The sequence below is a fragment of the Pithys albifrons genome, chromosome 34, assembly GCF_047495875.1.
Source record: "Pithys albifrons albifrons isolate INPA30051 chromosome 34, PitAlb_v1, whole genome shotgun sequence".
NCBI classification, from domain to species: Eukaryota; Metazoa; Chordata; class Aves; order Passeriformes; family Thamnophilidae; genus Pithys; species Pithys albifrons.
The window spans coordinates 1,190,579-1,215,471 of record NC_092491.1 but is presented as its reverse complement, the minus strand read 5'-3'; the positions used below and the strand labels follow the sequence as shown (position 1 = coordinate 1,215,471).

The window sequence follows — 24,893 nt, the reverse complement described above, 5'->3', positions numbered from 1 at the left end:
CCCTGTTTTCTACTACTAATGTTGATATTATGTGTAGATTTTCTACATCTTGTGGTGACCAATGTTGTTCTAACAGATCTCTATAGCGGTCTGTGATATCCTGATTAAATTTACGGTCGCAACTCATACAAGTACCGTAGTGTCTGTAATAATTTTGATGTACCCACCAAATTTTCTGACACCCACTACACAACACTTTGTACCAACGGTAGTGGGACCCATCCTTCCCACATCCACAAAAATATCTTGGTCCTTTTGATATTCTTTTTCTGATCTGTGATGATTTCGACCAATTCCTTCCTCCCGTGTGGGCTAATTCTTGAGCCAGGGATATTACTCCCCATGCTTTTACGTTTGGCTTAACCTCTTTAACTATTGGTAACAGGGCTCTTGTCCAGCGCCGCCTCTGTATTTTAGTGAGATTACGTTCATCCATTTTCTGAGGGGGAGTTTTCTTGTTCAGGTTCCGGGGCTTTCTTAACCCGTGAGTAGTGGATCCAGGTAGGTCGTTCCTTTATTCGGACTGCCGTGAAGGTGGTCAGCAATACTTGGAACGGTCCCTCCCACCTCTCTTGTAGGGGTTCTCCTAAAAGATTCTGAACATATACCCAGTCACCAGAGTTAAAGGGGTGCAACTTGTTATCGGGTTGTCTAGGCTGTTGTCCTATTACTATAGTGGCATTTTTGTCAAACTGTTTCCCTATCGCAGTAATGTAATCATATACATACTGGTTGCCTATATGATCTATAGCTTCACTGTTCACAATTTGCATTGCATAGGGTCGCCCATACAGGATTTCAAACGGGCTCAGCTTTTCTTTTGATCTGGGCTTGACCCTTAATCGAATCAAGGCAATAGGCAAGGCTTGGTACCATTGCAGGTTGGTCTCCTGACATATCTTAGCAATTTGTTGTTTAAGAAGATGATTCATTTTTTCTACTTGCCCACTGGCTTGGGGCCTATAGGGTGTATGCAATTGCCACTTGATTTGTAGTGCCTTGCTGATTGCCTGAACAATCTTTGCACAAAAATGCGTTCCCCGGTCCGATGAAATATTTTTAGGTATCCCAAACCTTGGTATAATTTCATTCAGTAATACTTTAATCACCTCTTTTTCTTTACATGTCTTACATGGAAAGGCTTCAGGCCACCCAGAAAATGTGTCAGTTAAAACTAACATATATCGATATCCCCCTTTCCTTGGGAGTTCGGAGAAATCAATTTGCCACATTTCCCCTGGGAATTTCCCTTTGTTAATTGCTCCCAAGTGTACTTTTGTTCCAGTGTTTGGATTGTTTTTCAGACAGCGCTCACACCGGGAGGTCACTTGTTTTATGGTAGTATATAGTTTAGGTCCTGCTATTCTACTTTTAAGATACTGATAGAGGGGATCTAAACCCCAGTGAGTTTTCTCATGTTCTGTCTTTACGAATTGCCACATTATATTTCCTGGCAATATTAACTGCCCTGTTTCTATTTGGCCCCATCCACTATCCAGTAGCTTGCCCTTATTTCTCTGTATCCACTTATGATTTGTTTCTCGATATTCCGGTTGGAAGTTAGTATCCAACTCTCCAGGTACTAATGCAGTTACTAGTAGTCTTTGACCCTTTATTGCAGCTAACTTGGCTTCTGCGTCAGCTTTCCTATTACCTATTTCTGGGACGGTGTTACCTTTCAGGTGTCCTTTACAATGCATTACGGCCACTTGGTCCGGGAGCTGGACGGCTTCCAGTAGTCGTAGGATTTCTTCTGCATGTTTTACAACCTTCCCCTGGGTGGTTAATAATCCCCGTTCCTTCCAAATCGCTCCATGAGCATGCACTACGGAGAAGGCATATTTAGAGTCCGTCCACACATTTATACATAGTCCGTCTGCCAATTCAAGAGCCTGGGTGAGGGCTATCAACTCTGCCTTTTGTGCAGAGGTCCCCACAGGTAAAGGATTTGATTCAATCACCTGTTCCGTAGTGGTTACCGCATACCCAGCCATCCTCACGCCTTGTTTCACAAAGCTGCTGCCGTCTGAGAACCAGTTCTCTGCTTCCGGGATTGGTATCTCTTTGAGGTCAGGACGGCTGGAGTACACTGCTTCAATAGTTTCCATGCAGTTATGCTCAAGTGGTTCCTCTGGTGTCCTTCCTTCTAAAAATGAAGCTGGATTGACAACGTTAGTGACCTGAATTACTATGTCATCAGATTCAACCAGTATTGCCTGGTACTTCAGGAATCTCGAGGGTGACAGCCAATGGCCACCCTTCTGTTCCAATACTGTCGATACAGTATGAGATACTAACACTGTCATCTTTTGTCCCAATGTGAGTTTCCTGGCCTCTTCAATGTTCAGAATTACGGCAGCAACTGCCCTTAGACATGTAGGCCATCCTTTGCTCACCTCATCCAGTTGCTTCGAGAAGTATGCCACAGCCCTTTTACATGGTCCCAGCTGTTGGGCCAACACCCCCATTGCCATTCCCTGGCGTTCATGAGAGTACAACCAAAAAGGCTTCGTCACATCTGGCAAACCCAGTGCCGGGGCCCTCATAAGTTCTTGTTTTAATCTTTTGAATGCTGCCTCAGCCTCAGGAGTCCACTCGACAGTCCTTTTGGTGTCCTTGAGTAAGTCATATAGTGGCTTTGCCAGTATCCCGTACTGGTATATCCATAACCGGCACCATCCTGTCATCCCTAAAAAGGCTCGTAAGTCTCTAGGTGTTTGGGGCTTAGGCATCTGGCATATAGCTTCTTTCCTTGTTGTTCCTAGAGATCTCTGTCCCTTTGAGATTTCATATCCCAAGTACACGACTTGTTTTTGTACTAACTGGGCCTTTTGTTGGGAGACTCGGTATCCGTTTAAGCCCAAGAAATTTAAAAGCGAAATCGTCCATTGAACACAATCTTCTTCTTTCTCATTTCCCAGGATCAGATCATCGACATACTGTAGAAGAACGCCATCTCCTGGCGGCCGTTCCCATTGCTCTAGCTCTTTAGCCAATTGGTTCCCAAAAATTGTGGGACTATTCTTGTAACCCTGGGGCAACACCGTCCATGTTAATTGAGTTTTTCTCCCCCCAATGGATTCCCATTCAAAAGCAAAAATCTTCTGACTTTCTGACGCTAAGGGAAGGCAAAAGAATGCATCTTTTAAATCCAACACTGTAAACCAGATTAAGTTATCTTTCAATTTGGTTAAAAGGGTATATGGATTGGCCACTACCGGATGTATAGTTTTTGTAATTTCATTTACGGCTCTTAAGTCCTGTACCAATCTATATGTTCCGTTTGGTTTCTTTACTGGCAGGATGGGTGTATTAAATTCAGACTCACATTCTATTAACAATCCTAATTCTAAAAACTTCTTTATTATGGGTGTTACTCCCTCTCTGTCTTCCAGCCTTAGTGGGTATTGTTTTTTATTTACCGGCTTTGCCCCTTGTATTAATTCAACCTTTATTGGTATTGCTTGTTTCGACCTCCCAGGTGTGTCCGTTGCCCAGGCCAAGGGATACACTTCGTCCATGATTCGCTTGTTATTTTCATTGTTTCGCTCTGGCTCAACGCTGCTCATAGCTAAGCTTAGAGCAGCTATCCATCTGTCTTCATTAACCAAAAATTCCAGTTCTCCCTTACTAAATTTAATGACCGCTCCCAAGTTCTCCAGCAAATCTCTCCCTAATAAAGGCTTAGGAGAATTAGGTAAATACAAGAATTGGTGTATTCCCATCTGTTTCCCAATTTTATACTTTAAGGGTTTTAGGAAAAATGCCTTTTCTGGTTGGCCTGTTGCACCTATGACTCTTACAGATTCATCACTTTGTGGTACCAATTTTTGATTTAAAACCGAGAATGTTGCTCCAGTGTCGACTAAAAAATCTAGTTCTTCATTACCCTCCCCCAGCGTTATTTTAACCAGTGGGTCCGCTAGGGAACAACCCACCGGTCCTCCTCATTGATTGCTTTGATGTGCAATAGTGGTGGCAGAGTTAGCACTTTTTATTGCCAGGAGGGGACAGTCCCGCTTCCAGTGACCTATTTGCAGGCAGTGGGAACACTGATTTGGTCCTATTCTCTGCGATACGTGTGCACCTCCCCTTCCTCGCATGAAGTTACCACGACCCCTTCCTCCTGTATTAGATCCAGGGACCCTGCCCCCGGTCCCCACAGGGTACTGACCATATGTTTCAGGGAATCCCTGGGTCATAGCTACCAAACGTGGTGGCTTCCCTGCTAGTTTCTTTTCTTCTCTATTGTTATATACTCTCCAGGCTTCCGTCATCAATTTTTCCAGATTTTTGTCGTCTGGGTGACCTAATCTTTGCAACTTTCTTCTTATGTCTGGATTACTTTGCCCTATAAACAGCCCGACCAGTTGTGCAATGCCTATTTCCGAAGCGGGATCCAAGGGAGTATATTGTCTCATTGCCTTTCTGAGTCTATCTAAGTAGTCGGTAGGTGATTCCCCTGTATCCTGTCTGATTTGATATAGGGCAGCCCAATTTATTGCCTTAGGAATCGCATTCCTTAAACCCTCGGCAATTATTTCTCGATATTGCTTCAACATTGCATAGTCTTCTGATCGGTTCACGTCCCATCTCGGGTTTTCTCTAGGGAAAATATCCCTTAAATCTCCCCGTAAGGACCTCGCGTGCGTCCTAGCCGCATTTAGCACCAACTCCTTCTCAGTAGGAGTAAATGCATTCAATAACAAGTCCGTATCCTCCCAGTCAATGTCTTGGTTCCTAGCTATTAATTCAAATCTCTGTGCTATACTTTCTGGTTCTTCCCTGAAACTCTTCACTGCCTCCTTCCATCTATCCAACTCCCCTGATGAAAAGGGGACCTTTATTCTTCCTTGTTCTCCTTTGAGATTTATTACTTGTCTAAGGGGAGCAATTAAACGACTATCTGCTTTCTTTCCTGTTTTCCCTTTGCTGCCTTTTTGCTTCGCCGACCTGGTTTGATAGGAATGGCTGGCACCTTCTGATTCATCACTGTCACTGCTACTTTCAGTGTCTGTTTTGCCTTTCAGTCTTCTTGTGTCTGGGGTTTTCGGTAATGTCCCAGTTTCTGCAGCGTTGGCGGTTTCTATTCTGCTTTTTCCCTGTGTTGTGTCGCTCGAAGTATCCTCCTCGCTATCCTGTTTTTCCACCGTTCCTGGCGTCACAGGAGCACCTTTGATTGTTTTTGTTTTTGTGGCAGCCTCAAATATTTGAAATCTCTGTATCAAGTCTGTTATGTCCATAAGGCTTTCTTTTTCACTATCACTATCTCGTCTCTTTCTATATTTAAGACATTGTTTTCCAATACTGCAGGCATCACAACAACGCTTTTTTGCTTTAGAATTCTTCTGATCTTTTTCTAGTGCTAACACAAAAGGGTCTTGGGGTGGGATATTTACCCCACAATCTCTCTGCCACTCTGGTTTGTCTCTCAATGAAAAAAACATTTCACAATATATAACCTCATCCCACTTTTCCAATCTGCGGAGGAACAGGAGGAGCTGCAGCATTGTTTTATAATTCAAGCTCCCCTCAGGGGGCCATTTTTCTCCCTCGTCTAAGGTATATAATGGCCACCAGTCTTGACAATACTTTAACAGCTTCTTTTTACTCATGTTTCCACCCGGGACCCCTCCAAACTCTTTCCAGTGTTTCAGAATACACCCAAGGGGGGGTTTTAAATTTATTTCTTTACCTTCCTTACTCGGTTGACTGCCCATTGTCAATATTTACTCCCACTAGATTGTCAATCGCTTCGTTCGTCTCTAGCCGGCCTTCTCGCGAAGGACGCGGAAACGTAGATCGGAACTCCTCACTCGCTTCGCAGTCAGACTGCGTCTCATTCACTCTCTTTCACACTCTTGCACTCCCCTCTGACCGCCCCCCCTTAATATTGGATCAAAATAATGATGTTACCAGGGGAGGCCACAAGATGTCGCTGTAGACCGCAGGATTTTCAGGTGGTCCCTGGTGCAGCTTGATTCTATTATTACAACAGGTCTGAAAGCATGTGGAGAAAGACTAAGCCTCGAGTTCTCTTACAGAAATATTCCACCCGCTTAACCATATGCAGAGCTTGCTCCGAGAAACAATGGTCACACCATATATATGACACCCCTGGCAAACGATCTTCATCAAAAATTAAGCCACTGCAAACATTACATCTAGCAATCATAAACAGCGAACATTCACAATTTGGACAAATCTTTATCAGAGGCTCAGAGGAACAAAGCCCTTCTACAGACAGCCTTTCAGTACCTTTTCCCATGCAGAACTCTTGAAATCTAATAGCTTACAGGAATTAGTTAACAGCAATCTCCTTCTCTCTCTCTCTCTTTTTTTTTTTTTTTTTTCTTTCTTGTAGTTCAAAAGGCTAAAACAACACAATTATTAGCACCCCACTCAACATACATACCAACTTCACATATAATTCAAATAGCTAAAACAACACAATTATTAGCATCACACTCCACATACATAGCAGCATCACATATAGTAATAAGTTCATACGCTATTCTGCCTTTGTGAGATTCAAATCCATGTTCTTGAGGGGACTCCAACCCCTAAAAAAAAACCTCTTAAAACGGGGACTCTAACCCCTTTCAGGACTCAGGTTCTGGGGACTCTAACCTCAGACCTGGGAGCGTCCTCCTCGCCCTGTTCGATTCAGTTTTATAGTGCACCTTTATTCCTTCATTCAAATACGGTTATAAATACCTTTTGATCCTTCGAGAGGTCCTTGTCCACCGGTGTATGAGACCAGGGGTCAGGGAGACTGTCCGACAGCAAACTCGGTCGTGGGGGCGCCCTACAGTGTCCCCAGCCCCTCGGGTTTCAGCACCGATGGAGCAGGACTGTCCCACCAGAGTCGCCAGAATATGATGCCCAAAAAGGCAGAACAAACTGTTTAGAGACAAAGTTTTAGTCCATAAACAGCAAGGTATTTATTAAGACAACGTTGGGAAGCCCCCGACTAGCGTCGGGCAAAGAGCTTCAAAATCTACAGTGAGAAGCTACAGTATTTATACATTTTGGTGAGGGATTACAGTATTCTTACATACATATTCATGCATAATTATAATATTGCAATATAATATTCATAGCAGGCGGAGTTGGGGCGGAGCTGTCCATTTTGAGGAATATTATGAGGGGAGATCCTGTTACTTCATCAGGTGGTGGTCGCATTCTTGCTCCTCATCCTCATGAACTCTGTATGATCTTGCAGTGGGTTTTGCCAACTATGGTGTTCTGGTTTCTTTTCTTGGGATTAACCTGTCAATTTGTTGTTTAGCTAAGCACAGGTCTACGCTAATTGGATCGTTATTTATGACTCCACTGAAGGTTAAACCTTATCTCCTGGAAACTCCCATGATTGGATCGTTAATTATGACTCCACTGAAGGTTAAACCTTATCTCTTGGAAACTCCCATGAAAGTTGGGTGCTCTTTGTAAAATCCCCTAAGTTCTGGCTTTTCTCTACTTCATGGGAAAACAGTGCGGATCCAGGTGAGAACACACAGTGACTCCAGATGGGCACAAACACTGACCCCAGGTGGGAACACACAGTGTCTCCAGGTGGGAACACACAGTGACTCCAGGTGTAAGCACACACTGTATCCAGGTGGGAACACACAGTGACTCCAGGTGGGAACACACAGTGACTGCAGGTGAGAACACACAGTCACTTCAGGTGGGAACACACAGTGAATCCAGGTTGGAACAAATAGTGTTTCCAGGTGAGAACGGAAAAAAATCCATTCCGTGTTCCTACCTGGAGCCGTTGTGTGTTCCCACCTGGAGTCACTGCCTGTTCCCACCTGGAGTCACTCTGTGTTCCCACCTGGAGCTTTGGGTGTTTCCACCTGGACTTACTGATGTTTCCTATCTGGAGTCACTGTGTCTTCCCACCTGGAGTCACTGTGTGTTCCCACATGGAGTCACTGTGTGTTCCCACATGGAATCACTGTGTTTTCCCACCTGGAGTCACCATGTGTTCCCACCTGGAGCCACTGTATATTCTCACCTGGAGTAACTCTGTGTTCCCAGATGGAGTCATTGCGTGTTGCCACCTGGAGCCACTGTATGTTCCCACCAGGATTCACTGTGTGTTCCCACATGGAGCCACCATTTCTTCCCACCTGGACTCAATCTGTGTTGCCATCTGGAGTCACTGTCTCTTCCCACCTGGAGCCACAATTTGTTCCCAACTGGAGTCACTGTGTGTTCCTACTTGGAGTCATCGTGTCTTCCCACATTCATCCATTCCATGTTTCCACCAGGAGCCGTTGTGTCTTCCCACCTCTAGTCACTGAGTGTTCCCATCTGGAGCCACTGTGTGTTCCCACCTGGAGTCACTAAACGTTCCCAGCTAGAGTCACTGTGTCTTCCTACGTGGAATCACTCTGTGTTCCCATCTGGAGTAACTGTGTGTTCCCACCTTGAGTCTCTGTGTGTTGCCACATGGAGACAATGTTTGTTCCCACCTGCAACTCGGAGTGTTCCCATCTGGAGTCACTGGGTGTTCCCAACTGGAGCTTCCGTGTGTTCCCACCTGAAGCCACGCTGAGATCCCACCTGGAGTCACTCTGTGTTCCAACCTGGACTCACTTTGTGTTCCCACCTGGATCCACTGTGTATTCTCACCTGGAGTCACTGTGTGTTCCCACCTGCAGTCACTGTGTGTTTCCATCTCGTGCTTTATGTGCTCCCATCTGGAGTTTTTGTGTTCCCACCTGGAGTCACTGTGTATTCCCACGTGGTGACACTCAGTGTTCCCAACTGGGATCACTGTGTGTTCTCACCTGGAGTGGCTCATCCCACATGGATTCAGTCTGTGTTCCCACCTGGAGTCACTGTGTGTTTCCACCTGGAGACACCATTTCTTCCCACCTGGAGTCACCATATGTTCTCATTTGGAGTCACCATGTATTCCCACCTGGAGTCACTGTGTTTTGCCAGCTCGAGTCACTTTGACTTCCTCCCTGGAGCCACGGTGTGTTCCCGCCTGGATCACTGTGTCTTCCCACCTGGTGTCACGGTGTATTCCCACCAGAAGTCACTGGGTGTTTCCACCTGGAGCTTTTTGTGTTCCCACCAGGAGTTTTGTGTGTTCCCACCTGGGGTCACTGTGTGTTCTCACCTGGAGTGGCTCTTCCCACCTGGGGTCACTGTGTGTTCTCACCTGGAGTGGCTCTTCCCACCTGGATTCACTGTGCGTTCCCAACTGGAGTCACCCTGTGTTCCCACCTGGATCTCCCGTGTCTTCCCACCTGGATTCTATGTGTGTTCCCACCTGGAGTCACTGTATATTCCCACCTAGAATCACTGTGTATTCCCACCTGGAGCTCTGTCTGTTCCCACCTGGAGTCACTGTGTGTTCCCACATGGAGTTACTGTGCGTTCCCACATGGAGTCAGTGTTTGTTCCCACCTCGAGCTCTGAGTGTTCCCACCTGGAGTAACTGTGTGTTCCCAGCTGGAGGTTTGTGTGTTCGCACTGGAGTCACTGTGTGTTCCCACCTAGAATCACTCACTGCCTGTTCTAACCTGGAGTCACTGTGTGTTTTCACCTGGAGGGACAGTGTGTTCCCACCTGGAGTCACTGCCTGTTCTACCCTGGATCCGTGCTCTGTTCCCACCTAGAGCTGCCGTGTGTTTCCACATGCAGTCACTCTGTGTTCCCACCTGGAGTCACTGTGTGTTCCCACCTGGAGTCACTGTTTTTTCTCACCTGGATCTTCCACATGTTTCCACCTGGAGCAGCCGTGTGTTCCTACGCCAAGTCTCTGTGTGTTCCCACTTCGACTCACTGTGTGTTCCGTCCTGGACTCACTGTGTGTTCCCACCTGGAGTCACTGTGTGTTACTACATGGAGTGAATGTGTATTCCAACCTGGAGTGGCTGTGTGTTCCCACCTGAATGCACTGTGTGTTCCCACCTAGAGTCACTGTCTCTTCCCACCTGGAGCCACGATTTGTTCCCACCAGGAGTCACTGTGTGTTCCTACTTGGAGTCATCGTGTCTTCCCACATTCATCCATTCCATGTTCCCACCAGGAGCCGTTGTGTCTTCCCACCTCTAGTCACTGAGTGTTCCCATCTGGAGCCACTGTGTGTTCCCACCTGGAGTCACTAAACGTTCCCATCTAGAGTCACTGTGTGTTCCTGCGTGGAGTCACTCTGTGTTCCCATCTGCAGTAACTGTGTGTTCCCACCTTGATTCTCTGTGTGTTGCCACATGGAGACAATGTTTGTTCCCACCTGCAGCTCAGAGTGTTCCCATCTGGAGTCACTGGGTGTTCCCAACTGGAGCTTCCGTGTGTTCCCAACTGGAGCTTCCGTGTGTTCCCACCTGAAGCCACGGTGAGATCCCACCTGGAGTCACTCTGTGTTCCAACCTGGACTCACTTTGTGTTCCTACCTGGATCCACTGTGTATTCTCACCTGGAGTCGCTGTGTCTTCCCACCTGGAGCTGCACCATGTTTCTTCCTGGATTCACTGAGTGTTTGCAGCTGGATCTACTGTGTGTTGTCACATGGAGTCACTGTGTGTTCCAACCTGGATCCGCGGAGTGTTCCCACCTGGAGTCACTGTGTGTTCCAGCCCGGAGCTTTCTGTGTTCCCACCTGGAGCTCTGTGTGCTCCCACCTGAAGTCACTCTGTGTTCTGACCTGGAGTCACTGTCTGTTTCCACCTGGAGTCACCGTGTATTCCGATTTGGAGTCACTCCATGTTCTTACCTGGAGTCACTTTCTGTTCCCACCTGGACTCACTGTGTGTTTCCATCTGGACTCACTGTGTGTTCCCATCTGGAGTCACTGTGTGTTCCCACCTAGAGTCACTGTGTCTTCCTACCTGGATCTGCCCTGTGTTCCCACCTGGAGACGCCATCTGTTCCCACCTGGAGTCACTGCGTGTTGTTACCTGGAATCACTGTGTGTTTTCACCTGCAACTTCCGTGTGTTACCACCTGAAGCCACTCAGTGTTCCCACCTGGAGTCACTCTGTGTTCCCACCTGAAGTCACTCTATGTGCCCACCTGGACTCACTCTGTGTTCCAACCTGGAGTCACAGTGTGTTTCCACCTGGATTCTCTGTGGGTTCCCACCAGGAGCACTGTGTGTTCCCACCTGGACTCACTCTGTTTTCCCACCTTTATTCACTGTGTGTTCTCGCCTGCAGTCACTGTGTGTTCCCTTCTGGAGACTATAGGTGGGAACACACAGTGACTCCAGGTGGGATCACACAGTGATTCCAGGTGTAAACATACTAAGCTCCAGGTGGGAACACACAGTGACTCCGGGTGGGATCAGACAGTTACTCCAGGTGGGATCACACAGTGACTCCTGGTGGAAACATGTGGAAGATCCAGGTGGGAACACACAGTGAGTCCAGGTGGGAACAAATGGTGGCTCCAGGTGGGAATACAAAGGGTCTGCAGGTGGAAACACACAGTGAATCCATGTAGGAACATCCCTTGACTCCAGGAGGGAAAACACAGTGACTCCAGTTGGAAACACACAGTGACTCCAGGTGGTAACAAATTCTGGCTCCAGGTGGGAACACAGAGTGACTCCAGCTGGGAACACACAGTGTCTCAGTCATGGTGTTTTCCCACATGGAGTTACTGTCTGCTCCCATTTGGTGCCACAATTTTTTCCCACCTGGATCCACTCTGTGTTCCCACCTGGAGTCACTGCGTCTTCCCAGCCAGAGTCACTGTGTGTTCCCACCTGGAGCTCGGGCTATTTCCACCTGCAGTCACTGTGTGTTCCCACCTGGAGCTCGGGGTATTTCCACCTGCAGTCACTGTGTGTTCACACCTGGAGTCCCTGTGTCTTCCCACCTGGATCAACCATTTATTCCCACCTGGACTCACTGTGTGTTCCCATCTGGAGCCACTGAGTCTTTCCACTTGGAGTCATCATGTGATCCCACCTTTATCCATTCCTTGTTCCTACCTGGAGCCGTTGTGTGTTACCACCTGGAGTCACTGCCTGTTCCCACCTGGACTCACTCTGTGTTCCCACCTGGAACTTTGGGTGTTCCCACCTGGAGTTACTGATGTTTGCCATCTGGAGTCACTGTGTCTTCCCACATGGAGGTCCTGTGTGTTCCCACCTGGAGTCACCATGTGTACCCACCTGGAGCCACCCTGTGTTCCCACCTGGAGTCACTGTGTGTTCCCAGATGGAGTCATTGCGTGTTGCCACCAGGAGCCACTCTCTGTTCCCACCGGGATTCACTGTGTGTTCCCACATGGAGCCACCATTTCTTCCCACCTGGACTCAATCTGTGTTGCCATCTGGAGTCACTGTCTCTTCCCACCTGCAGCCACCATTTGTTCCCACCAGGAGTCACTGTGTGTTCCTACTTGGAGTCATTGTGTCTTCCCACATTCATCCATTCCATGTTCCCACCAGGAGCCGTTGTGTCTTCCCACCTCTAGTCACTGAGTGTTCCCATCTGGAGCCACTGTGTGTTCCCACCTGGAGTCACTAAAGGTTCCCAGCTAGAGTCACTGTGTGTTCCTACGTGGAGTCACTCTGTGTTCCAACCTGGACTCACTTTGTGTTTCTGCCTGGATCCACCGTGTATTCTCACCTGGAGTCACTGTGTCCTCCCACCTGGAGTCACTGTGTATTCCCACATGGAACTCTGTGTGTTCCCACCTGGAGTCACTGTCTGTTTCCACCTGGAGTCACCGTGTATTCCGACTTGGAGTCACTCCGTCTTCTTACCTGGAGTCACTTTGTGTTCCCACCTGGAGTCACTGTGTGTTTCCATCTGGAGTCACTTTGTGTTCCCGCCTAGTCACTGTGTCTTCCTACCTGGATCTGCCCTGTGTTCCCACCTGGAGACGCCATCTGTTCCCACCTGGAGTCACTCTAGGTGCCCACCTGGAGTCACTCTGTTTTCCAACCTGGAGTCACAGTGTGTTTCCACCTGGATTCTCTGTGGGTTCCCACCAGGAGCACTGTGTGTTCCCACCTGGACTCACTCTGTTTTCCCACCTTTATTCACTGTGTGTTCTCGCCTGCAGTCACTGTGTGTTCCCTTCTGGAGACTATAGGTGGGAAGACACAGTGACTCCAGGTGGGATCACACAGTGACTCCAGGTATAAACATACTAAGCTCCAGGTGAGAACAAACAGTGACTCCTGGTGGGAAGACACTTTGACTCCAGGTGAGAATACAGAGTTCCTCCAGGTGGGAAGAAATGGTGGCTCCAGGTGAGAACACATATTGACTCCAGGTGGGAACACAGAGTGACTCAAGTGGGAACACACAGTGACTCAAGTGGGAACACAGAGTGAATCCAGGTGGGAAAACACAGTGACTCCAGTTGGAAACACACATTGACTCCTGGTGGGAACACAGAGTGACTCAAGTGGGAACACAGACTGGCTTCAGGTGGTAAGAAATTGTGGCTCTAGGTGGCAACACACCTTGACTCCATGTGGGAACACACAGTGACTCCATGTGGGAACACACAGTGACTCCAGGTGGGAACACACAATGACTCCAGGTGGGAAGACACAGAGACTCCAGTTTGGAACACCCCGAGCTCCTGGTGGGAACACACCGTGACTACAGGTGGTAAAGAGCAGTGAATCCAGGTGGGAACACACAGTGATTCCAGGTGGAAATACACAGGGACTCCAGCTGGGAACACACCGGAACGCCAGGTGGGAACTCATGGTGACTCCAGGTGGGAACAGGCAGTAAATCCAGGGGGGAACACAGAGTGACTCTAGATGGGAAGAAAGAGTGGCTCCAGGTGAAAATACGTGGAAGATCCAGGTGGGAACACAAAGTGACACAAGGTGGCAACAAACTGTAACTCCTGGTGGGAACATACAGTGAGTCCAGCTGGGAACACAGAATGACTCCAGGTGGGAACACACAGTGACTTCACGTGGGAAGACACAGTGGCTCCAGGTGGGAACAAACCTTGACTCCAGGTGGGAACACACAGTGACTCCAGGTGGGAATACACGGCGGCTCCAGGGGGGAACACAGTGCGGATCCAGGTAAGAACTCACAATGAGTCCAGGTGGGACCACACAGTGAATAAATGCGGGAACACACTGTTACTCCAGGTGGGACCACACAGTGAATAAATGTGGGAACACACTGTTACTCCAGGTGGGAACACACAGTGAATAAATGTGGGAACACACAGTGACTCCAGGTTTGAACAAAGGGTGGCTCCCAGTGCAAACACACTGTTACACCAGGTGGGAATACACAGTGGATCCAGGTGGGAACACAGAGTGACTGCAGGTGGGAACACACAGTGACATCAAGCAGGAACACACAGTGATTCCAGATGGGAATACACAGTGAATCCAGGTGGGAACACACAGTGACATTATGTGGGAACACAAAGTTATTCCAGGTGGGAACACACAGTGACTGCAGGTGGGAACACAGAGTGGATCAAGGTTGGAACACACATTGGATCAAGGTGGGAACACACAGTGAGTCCAGGTGGGAACACACAGTGAGTCCAGGTGGGAACAAGCATTGTCTCTGAATAGAAACACACAGTGACTCCATGTGGGAACACACAGTGACTCCATGTGGGAATGCACAGTGACTCCAGGTAAGAACACGGAGTGACTCCAAGTCAGAATACACGGTGACTCCTGGTGGAAACAGACAGTGACTCCAGGTGGAAACACACAGTGACTCCAGGTGAGAATACACGGTGGATCCAGGTAGAAACACAAAGTGAGTCGAGGTTGGAACACAGAGTGGCTCCAGGTGGGATCTCACCGTGGCTTCAGGTGGGAACACACGGAAGCTCCAGTTGGGAACACCCAGTGACTCCAGATGGGAACACACTGAGCTGCAGGTGGGAACAAACATTGTCTCCATGTGGCAACACACAGAGACTCAAGGTGGGAACACACAGTTACTCCAGATGGGAACACAGAGTGACTCCACATAGGAACACAGAGTGACTCTAGCTGGGAACGTTTAGTGACTCCAGGTGGGAACGCACAGTGGCTCCAGATGGGAACACTCAGTGACTAGAGGTGGGAAGACACAATGGCTCCTGGTGGGAACATGGAATGGATGAATGTGGGAAGACACAATGACTCCAAGTAGGAACACACAGTGACTCCAGTTGGGAACAAATGGTGGCTCCAGGTGGGAAGAGACAGTGACTCCAGATGGCAACACAGATTGAGTCCAGGTGGGAAGAAATGGTGGCTCCATGTGGGAACACACAGTGAATCCCGGTGGGAACATAGAGTGGCTCCAGGTGGCAACACGCAATAACTCCATCTGGGAACACAGAGTGACTCCAGGTGGGAAAACACAGTGACTCCAGTTGGGAAGACACAGTGACTCCAGATGGCAAACATCAGTAACTCCAGGTGGGAACACCCAAAGCTCCAGGTGGGAACTCAGAGTGACTCCAGGTGGGAACAGGCACTGACTCCAGGTGGGAACACACAACGGCTCCAGGTAGGAACACGGAATGGATAAAGGTGGGAACACATGATGACTCCAAGTGGAAAGACTCAGTGGGTCCAGATGGGAACACACAGTGACGCCAAGTGGGAAAACACAGTGAGTCCAGGTGGGAACAAATGGTTGATCCAGGTGGGAAGACACAGTGACTCCAAGTGGGAATAGAGATTGATTCCAGGTGGGAAGAAATGGTGGCTCCATGAAGGAACACACAGTGACTCCAGGTGTGAACACACAGTGACTGGAGGTGGAAACACCCCGAGCTCCCGGTGGGAACACACAGTGACTCTAGCTGGGAAGACGCAGTGACACCAGGTGGGAACACAAAGTGGCTCCAGGTGGGAACACAGAGTGGATCCAGGTGGGAAAAAATTGTGGCCCCAAATGGGAGCACACAGTAACTCCATGTGGGAAAACCCCATGACTGCCTATTGGAACACACAGTTAATTCCAGGTGGGAAAACACTGTGACTCCAGGTGGGAACACACGGTGACTTCACATGGGAACACAGGGGGACTCCAAGTGGGAAGAAATGGTGTCTCCAGGTGGAAACACACAGTTACTCCAGGTGGCAAGACACAGTGATTCAAGGTAGGAACACAAAGGGACTTCAGGTGTGAACACACACTGACTCCAGGTGGGAACACATAGAGGTCCAGCTCGGAACAAAGAGTGACTCAAGGTGGGAACACGCAGTGACTCCAGGTCTGAAGACAGAGTGACTCCAGGTAAGAAAACACAGCGGTTCGAGCTGCGAACACGCAGTGACTTCAGGTGTGAACACACAGTGACTCCAGGTGGGAACACACATTGGTTCCAGGTGGGAACACACATTGGTTCCAGGTGGGAACACACAGTGACTCCAGGTGGGAACACACAGTGACTTATAGTGGGAATATACAGTGACTCAAGGCGGCAAAACACAGTGACTACAGGTGGGAATACAAAGAGACTCCAGGTGGGAACTCACAGTTGTTGCTGCTGGGAACAAGCAGTGATTCCAGGTGGGAACACACAGCAACTGCAGGTGGGAACACACAGTGAGTTCAGACGGGAACACACAGTGACACCAGGTAAGAGCAGGCAGTGAGTCCATGTGGGAACACAGTGACTTCAGCTGGGAACAGACAAAATTCCGGGTGGGAACCTAGAAAACTCCAGTTGGGAACACACGGTGACTCCAATTGGGAACACACGGTGACTCCATGTCGAAACACACGTTGTTTGCATGTGGGAAAACAGTGCGGATCCAGGTGAGAACACACAGTGACTCCAGATGGGCACAAACACTGACCCCAGGTGGGAATACACAGTGTCTCCAGGTGGGAACACACAGTGACTCCAGGTATAAGCACACACTGTATCCAGGTGGGAACACTCAATGAGTCCAGGTGGGAACACACAGTGACTGCAGGTGAGAACAAAGAGTCACTTCAGGTGGGAACACACAGTGAATCCAGGTTGGAACAAATAGTGTCTCCAGGTGAGAACGGAAAAAAATCCATTCCATGTTCCTACCTGGAGCCGTTGTGTGTTCCCACCTGGAGTCACTGCCTGTTCCCACCTGGAGTCACTCTGTGTTCCCACCTGGAGCTTTGGGTGTTCCCACCTGGACTTGCTGATGTTTCCTATCTGGAGTCACTGTGTCTTCCCACCTGGAGTCATTGTGTCTTCCCACCTGAAGCTTTGTGTGTTCACACATGGAGTCACTGTGTGTTCCTACCTGAAGCGTTGTGTGTTCCCAGATGGAGTCACTGTGTGTTCCCACATGGAATCACTGTGTTTCCCCACCTGGAGTCACCATGTGTTCCCACCTGGAGCCACCGTATGTTCTCACCTGGAGTAACTGTGTGTTCCCAGATGGAGTCATTGTGTGTTGCCACCTGGAGCCACTGTATGTTCCCACCGGGATTCACTGTGTGTTCCCACATGGAGCCACCATTTCTTCCCACCTGGACTCAATCTGTGTTGCCATCTGGAGTCACTGTCTCTTCCCACCTCGAGCCACAATTTGTTCCCAACTGGAGTCACTGTGTGTTCCTACTTGGAGTCATCATGTCTTCCCACATTCATCCATTCCATGTTCCCACCAGGAGCCGTTGTGTCTTCCCACCTCTAGTCACTGAGTGTTCCCATCTGGAGCCACTGTGTGTTCCCACCTGGACTCACTAAACGTTCCCATCTAGAGTCACTGTGTGTTCCTACGTGGAGTCACTCTGTGTTCCCATCTGGAGTAACTGTGTGTTCCCACCTTGAGTCTCTGTGTGTTGCCACATGGAGACAATGTTTGTTCCCACCTGCAGCTCAGAGTGTTCCCATCTGGAGTCACTGGGTGTTCCCAACTGGAGCTTCGGTGTGTTCCCACCTGAAGCCACGGTGAGATCCCACCTGGAGTCACTCTGTGTTCCAACCTGGATCCACTGTGTATTCTCACCTGGAGTCACTGAGTGTTCCCACCTGCAGTCACTGTGTGTTCCCACCTGCAGTCACTGTGTGTTCCCACCTGCAGTCACTGTGTGTTTCCATCTGGTGCTTTGTGTGCTCCCATCTGGAGTTTTGTGTGTTCCCACATGGAGTCACTGTGTATTCCCACGTGGTGACATTCTGTGTTCCCAACTGGGGTCACTGTGTGTTCTTACCTGGAGTGGCTCATCCCACATGGATTCAGTCTGTGTTCCCACCTGGAGTCACTGTGTGTTTCCACCTGGAGACACCATTTCTTCCCACCTGGAGTCACCATATGTTCTCATTTGGAGTCACCATGTATTCCCACCTGGAGTCACTGTGTTTTGCCAGCTCGAGTCACTTTGACTTCCTCCCTGGAGCCACGGTGTGTTCCCGCCTGGATCACTGTGTCTTCCCACCTGGTGTCACGGTGTATTCCCACCAGAAGTCACTGGGTGTTTCCACCTGGAGCTTTTTGTGTTCCCACCAGGAGCTTTGTGTGTTCCCACCTGGGGTCACTGTGTGTTCTCACCTGGAGTCACTGTGTGTTCCCACCTGGGGTCACTGTGTGTTACCACCTGAAGCCACTCAGTGTTCCCACATGGAGTCACTGTGTGTTCTCACCTGGAGTGGCTCTTCCCACCTGGATTCACTGTGCGTTCCCAACTGGAGTCACTGTGTGTTCCCACCTGGAGCTCCCGTGTCTTCCCACCTGGATTCTCTGTGTGTTCCCACCTGGAGTCACTGTATATTCCCACCTAGAATCACTGTGTATTCCCACCTGGAGCTCTGTCTGTTCCCACCTGGAGTCACTGTGTGTTCCCACATGGAGTTACTGTTCGTTCCCACATTGAGTCAGTGTTTGTTCCCACCTCGAGCTCTGAGTGTTCCCACCTGGAGTAACTGTGTGTTCCCACCTGGAGGTTTGTGTGTTCGCACTGGAGTCACTGTGTGTTCCCGCCTAGAATCACTCACTGCCTTTTCTAACCTGGAATCACTGTGTGTTCTCACCTGGAGGGACAGTGTGTTCCCACCTGGAGTCACTGCCTGTTCTACCCTGGATCCGTGCTCTGTTCCCACCTAGAGCTGCCGTGTGTTTCCACATGCAGTCACTCTGTGTTCCCACCTGGAGTCACTGTGTGTTCCCACCTGGATCCGCACTCTTTTCCCACCTGGAACAGCCATGTGTTCCCACCTGGAGTCTCTGTGTGTTCCCACATCGACTCACTGTGTGTTCCCTCCTGGCCTCACTGTGTGTTCCAACTTGGAGTCACTCTGTTTTGCTACCCGGACTCAGTGTGTGTTCCCACCTGGAGTCACTGTGTGTTCCCACCTGGAGTCACTGTGTGTTCCCACCTGGAGTCACTCTGTGTTCCCACCTTGAGTCACTTTGTGTTCGCAGGTCGAACCACTGTGTTTTCTTACCTGGAGTCACTGTGTCTTCCCACCTTGAGTCACTCTTTGTTCCGAGCTGGAGCTCTGTGTGTTCCCACCTGGACTCATTGTGTGTTCTCATCTGGAGTCACTGTGTGTTCCCACCTGGATCTTCCACGTGCTTCCACCTGGAGTAATTGTGTGTTGCCACCTGGGCTACCTGTGTATTCCCACCTGACGTAACTGTGTTTTCCGACAAGGAGTCACTGTCTGTTCCCACTTAGAGTCACTGTGTGTTCCTACATGGAGCCACCATTTGTTCCCGCCTGGAGTCAATCTCTATTTCCACCTGGAGTCACTGTGTGTTCCCACCTAGAATCACTCACTGCCTGTTCTAACCGTGAGTCACTGCCTGTTCTACCCTGGATCCGTGCTGTGTTCCCACCTGGAGCCGCCATATGTTTCCACATGGAGTCACTCTGTGTTCCCACCTGTAGTCACTGTGTGTTCCCATCTGGAGTCACTGTTTTCTCTCACCTGGATCTGCACACTTTTTCCACCTGGAACAGCCGTGTGTTCCTACGCCAAGTCTCTGTGTGTTCCCACATCGACTCACTGTGTGTTCCGTCCTGGACTCACTGTGTGTTCCCACCTGGAGTCACGCTGTGTTCCCATCTGGAGTAACTGTGTGTTCCCACCTTGAGTCTCTGTGTGTTGCCACATGGAGACAATGTTTGTTCCCACCTGCAGCTCAGAGTGTTCCCATCTGGAGTCACTGGGTGTTCCCAACTGGAGCTTCGGTGTGTTCCCACCTGAAGCCACGGTGAGATCCCACCTGGAGTCACTCTGTGTTCCAACCTGGACTCACTTTGTGTTCCTACCTGGATCCACTGTGTATTCTCACCTGGAGTCGCTGTGTCTTCCCACCTGGAGCTGCACCATGTTTCTTCCTGGATTCACTGAGTGTTTGCAGCTGGATCTACTGTGTGTTATCACGTGGAGTCACTGTGTGTTCCAACCTGGAGTCACTGTGTGTTCCCACCTGGAGCAGTGTGTGTTCTGGCCTGGAGCTTTGTGTGTTCCCACCTGGAGCTCTGTGTGCTCCCACCTGAAGTCACTGCGTGTTCTCACCTGGAGTCACTGTCTGTTTCTACCTGGAGTCACCGTGTATTCCGACTTGGAGTCACTCCGTGTTCTTACCTGGAGTCACTTTGTGTTCCCACGTGGACTCACTGTGTGTTCCCATCTGGACTCACTGTGTGTTCCCATCTGGAGTCACTCTGTGTTCCCACCTAGAGTCACTGTGTCTTCCTACCTGGATCTGCCCTGTGTTCCCACCTGGAGACGCCATCTGTTCCCACCTGGAGTCACTGTGTGTTGTTACCTGGAATCACTGTGTGTTTTCACCTGCAACTTCCGTGTGTTACCACCTGAAGCCACTCAGTGTTCCCACCTGGAGTCACTCTATGTGCCCACCTGGACTCACTCTGTGTTCCAACCTGGAGTCACAGTGTGTTTCCACCTGGAGTCACAGTGTTTCCACCTGGATTCTCTGTGAGTTCCCACCAGGAGCACTGTGTGTTCCCACCTGGACTCACTCTGTTTTCCCACCTTAATTCACTGTGTGTTCTCGCCTGCAGTCACTGTGTCTTCCCTTCTGGAGACTATAGGTGGGAAGACACAGTGACTCCAGGTGGGATGACACAGTGACTCCAGGTATAAACATACTAAGCTCCAGGTGAGAACAAACAGTGACTCCTGGTGGGAAGACACTTTGACTCCAGGTGAGAATACAGAGTTCCTCCAGGTGGGAAGAAATGGTGGCTCCAGGTGAGAAGACATATTGACTCCAGGTGGGAACACACATTCGCTCCTTGTGGGAACAAAGACTGACTCCAGGTGGTAACAAATTGTGGCTCTAGGTGGAAACACACAGTGAGTCCAGGTGGCAACACACCTTGACTCCATGTGGGAACACACAGTGACTCCAGGTGGTAACACACAGAGACTCCAGTTTGGAACACCCCGAGCTCCACGTGGGAACACGCCGTGACTACAGGTGGTAAAGAGCAGTAAATCCAGGTGGGAACACACAGTGATTCCAGGTGGAAATACACAGTGACTCCAGCTGGGAACACACAGGAACGCCAGGTGGGAACTCATGGTGACTCCAGGTGGGAACAGGCAGTAAATCCAGGGGGGAACACGGAGTTACTCTAGATGGGAAGAAACAGTGGCTCCAGGTGAAAATACGTGGAAGATCCAGGTGGGAACACAAAGTGACACAAGGTGGCAACAAACTGTAACTCCAGGTGGGAACATACAGTGAGTCCAGCTGGGAACACAGAATGACTCCAGGTGGGAACACAGAGTGACTTCACGTGGGAAGACACAGTGGCTCCAGGTGGGAACAAACCTTGACTCCAGGTGGGAACACACAGTGACTCCAGGTGGGATCAGACAGTGACTCCATGTAGGAACACACAGTGACTCCAGGTGGGAATACACAGCGGCTCCAGGTGGGAACACAGTGCGGATCCAGGTAAGAACTCACAATGAGTCCAGGTGGGACCACACAGTGAATAAATGTGGGAACACACTGTTACTCCAGGTGGGAACACACAGTGAATAAATGTGGGAACACACTGTTACTCCAGGTGGGAACACACAGTGAATAAATGTGGGAACACACAGTGACTCCTGGTTTGAACAAAGGGTGGCTCCCGGTGCAAACACACTGTTACACCAGGTGGGAATACACAGTGGCTCCAGGTGGGAACACAGAGTGACTGCAGGTGGGAACACACAGTGACATCAAGCAGGAACACACAGTGATTCCAGATGGGAATACACAGTGAATCCAGGTGGGAACACACAGTGACATTATGTGGGAACTCAAAGTTATTCCAGGTGTGAACACAGAGTGACTGCAGGCGGGAACACAGAGTGGATCAAGGTGGGAACACACAGTGAGTCCAGGTGGGAACACACAGTGACTCCAGGTGGGAACACGGAGTGACTCCAGGTGGGAACACGGAGTGACTCCAAGTCAGAATACACGGTGACTCCTGGTGGAAACAGACAGTGACTCCAGGTGGGAACACACAGTGACCACTAGTGGGAACACACAGAGCTCCATGTGGGAATAGACAGTGACTCCAGGTGGGAACACACAGTGACTCCAGGTGAGAATACACGGTGGATCCAGGTAGAAACACAAAGTGAGTCCAGGTTGGAACACAGAGTGACTCCAGGTGGGATCTCACCATGGCTTCAGGTGGGAACACACGGAAGCTCCAGTTGGGAACACCCAATGACTCCAGATGGGAACACACTGAGCTGTAGGTGGGAACAAACATTGTCTACATGTGGCCACACACAGAGACTCAAGGTGGGAACACACAGTTACTCCAGATCGGAACAGAGAGTGACTCCACGTAGGAACACACAGTGACTCTAGCTGGGAACGTTTCATGACTCCAGGTGGGAACACACAGTGGCTCCAGATGGAAACACTCAGTGACTAGAGGTGGGAAGACACAACGACTCCTGGTGGGAACATGGAATGGATGAATGTGGGAAGACACAATGACTCCAAGTAGGAACACACAGTGACTCCAGTTGGGAACAAATCGTGGGAAGAGACAGTGACTCCAGATGGCAACACAGATTGAGTCCAGGTGGGAAGAAATGGTGGCTCCACGTGGGAACACACAGTGAATCCCGGTGGGAACATACAGTGGCTCCAGGTGGCAACACGCAATGACTCCATCTGGGAACACACAGTGACTCCAGGTGGGAACACACGGTGGCTCCAGGAGGGAAGACACAGTGACTCCAGATGGCAAACATCAGTAACTCCAGGTGGGAACACCCAAAGCTCCAGGTGGGAACACAGAGTGACTCCAGGTGGGAACAGGCAGTGACTCCAGGTGGTAACACACAACGGCTCCAGGTAGGAACACGGAATGGATAAAGGTGGGAACACATGATGACTCCAAGTGGAAAGACTCAGTGGCTCCAGGTGGGAACACACAGTGACGCCAAGTGGGAAAACACAGTGAGTCCAGGTGGGAACAAATGGTTGATCCAGGTGGGAAGACACAGTGACTCCAAGTGGGAATAGAGATTGATTCCAGGTGGGAAGTGGTCGCTCCATGTAGGAACACACCGTGACTCTGGTTGGGAACACACAGTGACTCCACATGGGAACACAGAGAGACGCCAGGTCGGAACGCAGAGTGACTCCAAGTCCGAACACACAGTGACTCCAGGTGGGAACACACAGTGACTCCATGTGGGAACACACAGGTAGCCCAGGTGGCAACACACAATGACTCCAGGTGGAAGCACGAGGAAGATCCAGGTGGGAAGACACAGTGACTCCAAGTTTGAACACACAGTGACTGCAGGTGGAAATACCCCGAGGTCCAGGTGGGAACACACACTGAGTCCAGGTGGGAACACACAGTGACTCCAGGTAGGAAGTCAAAGTGAGTCCAGCTGGCAAAACACAGTGACTCCAGGTGGGAATACACAGTGACTCCAAATGAGAGCACAGGGTGACTCCAGGTGGGAAGAAATGGTGTCTCCAGGTGGGAACACACAGTAACTCCGGTGGGAACACACACTGGTTCCGGATGGGAATAAATGGTGGCAGCAGATGGGCACACACTGTGATTCCAGGTGGGAACACACAGCAACTCCAGGTGGGAATACACAGCCGGTTCAGATGGGAACACACAGTGACAACCAGGTGAGAACACGCAGTAAGTCCATGTGGGAACACATTGACTTCAGCTGGGAACAGACAAAATTCCGGGTGGGAATATAGAAAACTTCAGCTGGGAACACAGAGTGAATCCAGGTGGGAACACACGGTGACTCCAAGTGGACACATAGAGTGACTCCAGGTGGGAACACTGAGTGGCTTCAGGTGGTAACACACAGAAGTTCCAGGTGAGAACACACAGTGATTCCAGGTAACAACACACAGTGACTCCAGGTGGGAACAGACGGCGTCTCCAGGTGGGAACACACGGCAGTTCCAGGTAGGAAGACACAGTGACTCAAGGTGGGAACAAACAGTGACTCCAGGTGGGAACACACAGTGACTCCAGGTGGGAACACACAGTGACTCCATGTGGAAACATATGGCGGCTCCGGGTGGGAACACAGCACGGATCCAGGGTAGAACAGGCAGTGACTCCAGGTGGGAACACACAGTGACTCCAGGTTAGAACAGGCAGTGAGTGATTCTAGGTGGGAACACACAGTGACTCCAGTGCGACCACACAAACCTCCAGGTGGGAACACACAGTGACTCCAGGTGGGAACAGACAGAGCTCCAGGTGGGAACACACAGTGATTCTAGGTGGGAATATACAGTGACTCCAGGTGGGAACACACAGAGAATCCAGGTGGGAAAACACCGGAGCTCCAGGTGGGAACACACGGTGAGTACAGTTGGGAACACACAGTGAATGCAGGTGGGAACACACTGTGGCTCCAGGGAAGACGTCAAAGTGACTCCAGCTGCAAAACACAGTGACTCCAGGTGGGAATACATGGTGACTCCAAATGAGAAC

At 49.9% G+C, this 24,893-nt stretch overlaps 1 protein-coding gene across 1 annotated transcript in view; it reads left to right on the top strand.

Annotated features, from left to right (window-relative positions):
• LOC139684177 (zinc finger protein 850-like) overlaps window positions 1–24,893 on the top strand; it is a 107,356-nt gene that overhangs the window by 13,897 nt on the left and 68,566 nt on the right. Inside the window, 1 exon segment of the mRNA XM_071579780.1 lies at window positions 21,336–21,341. Within this exon segment, the coding sequence (XP_071435881.1) occupies window positions 21,336–21,341 (6 nt within the window).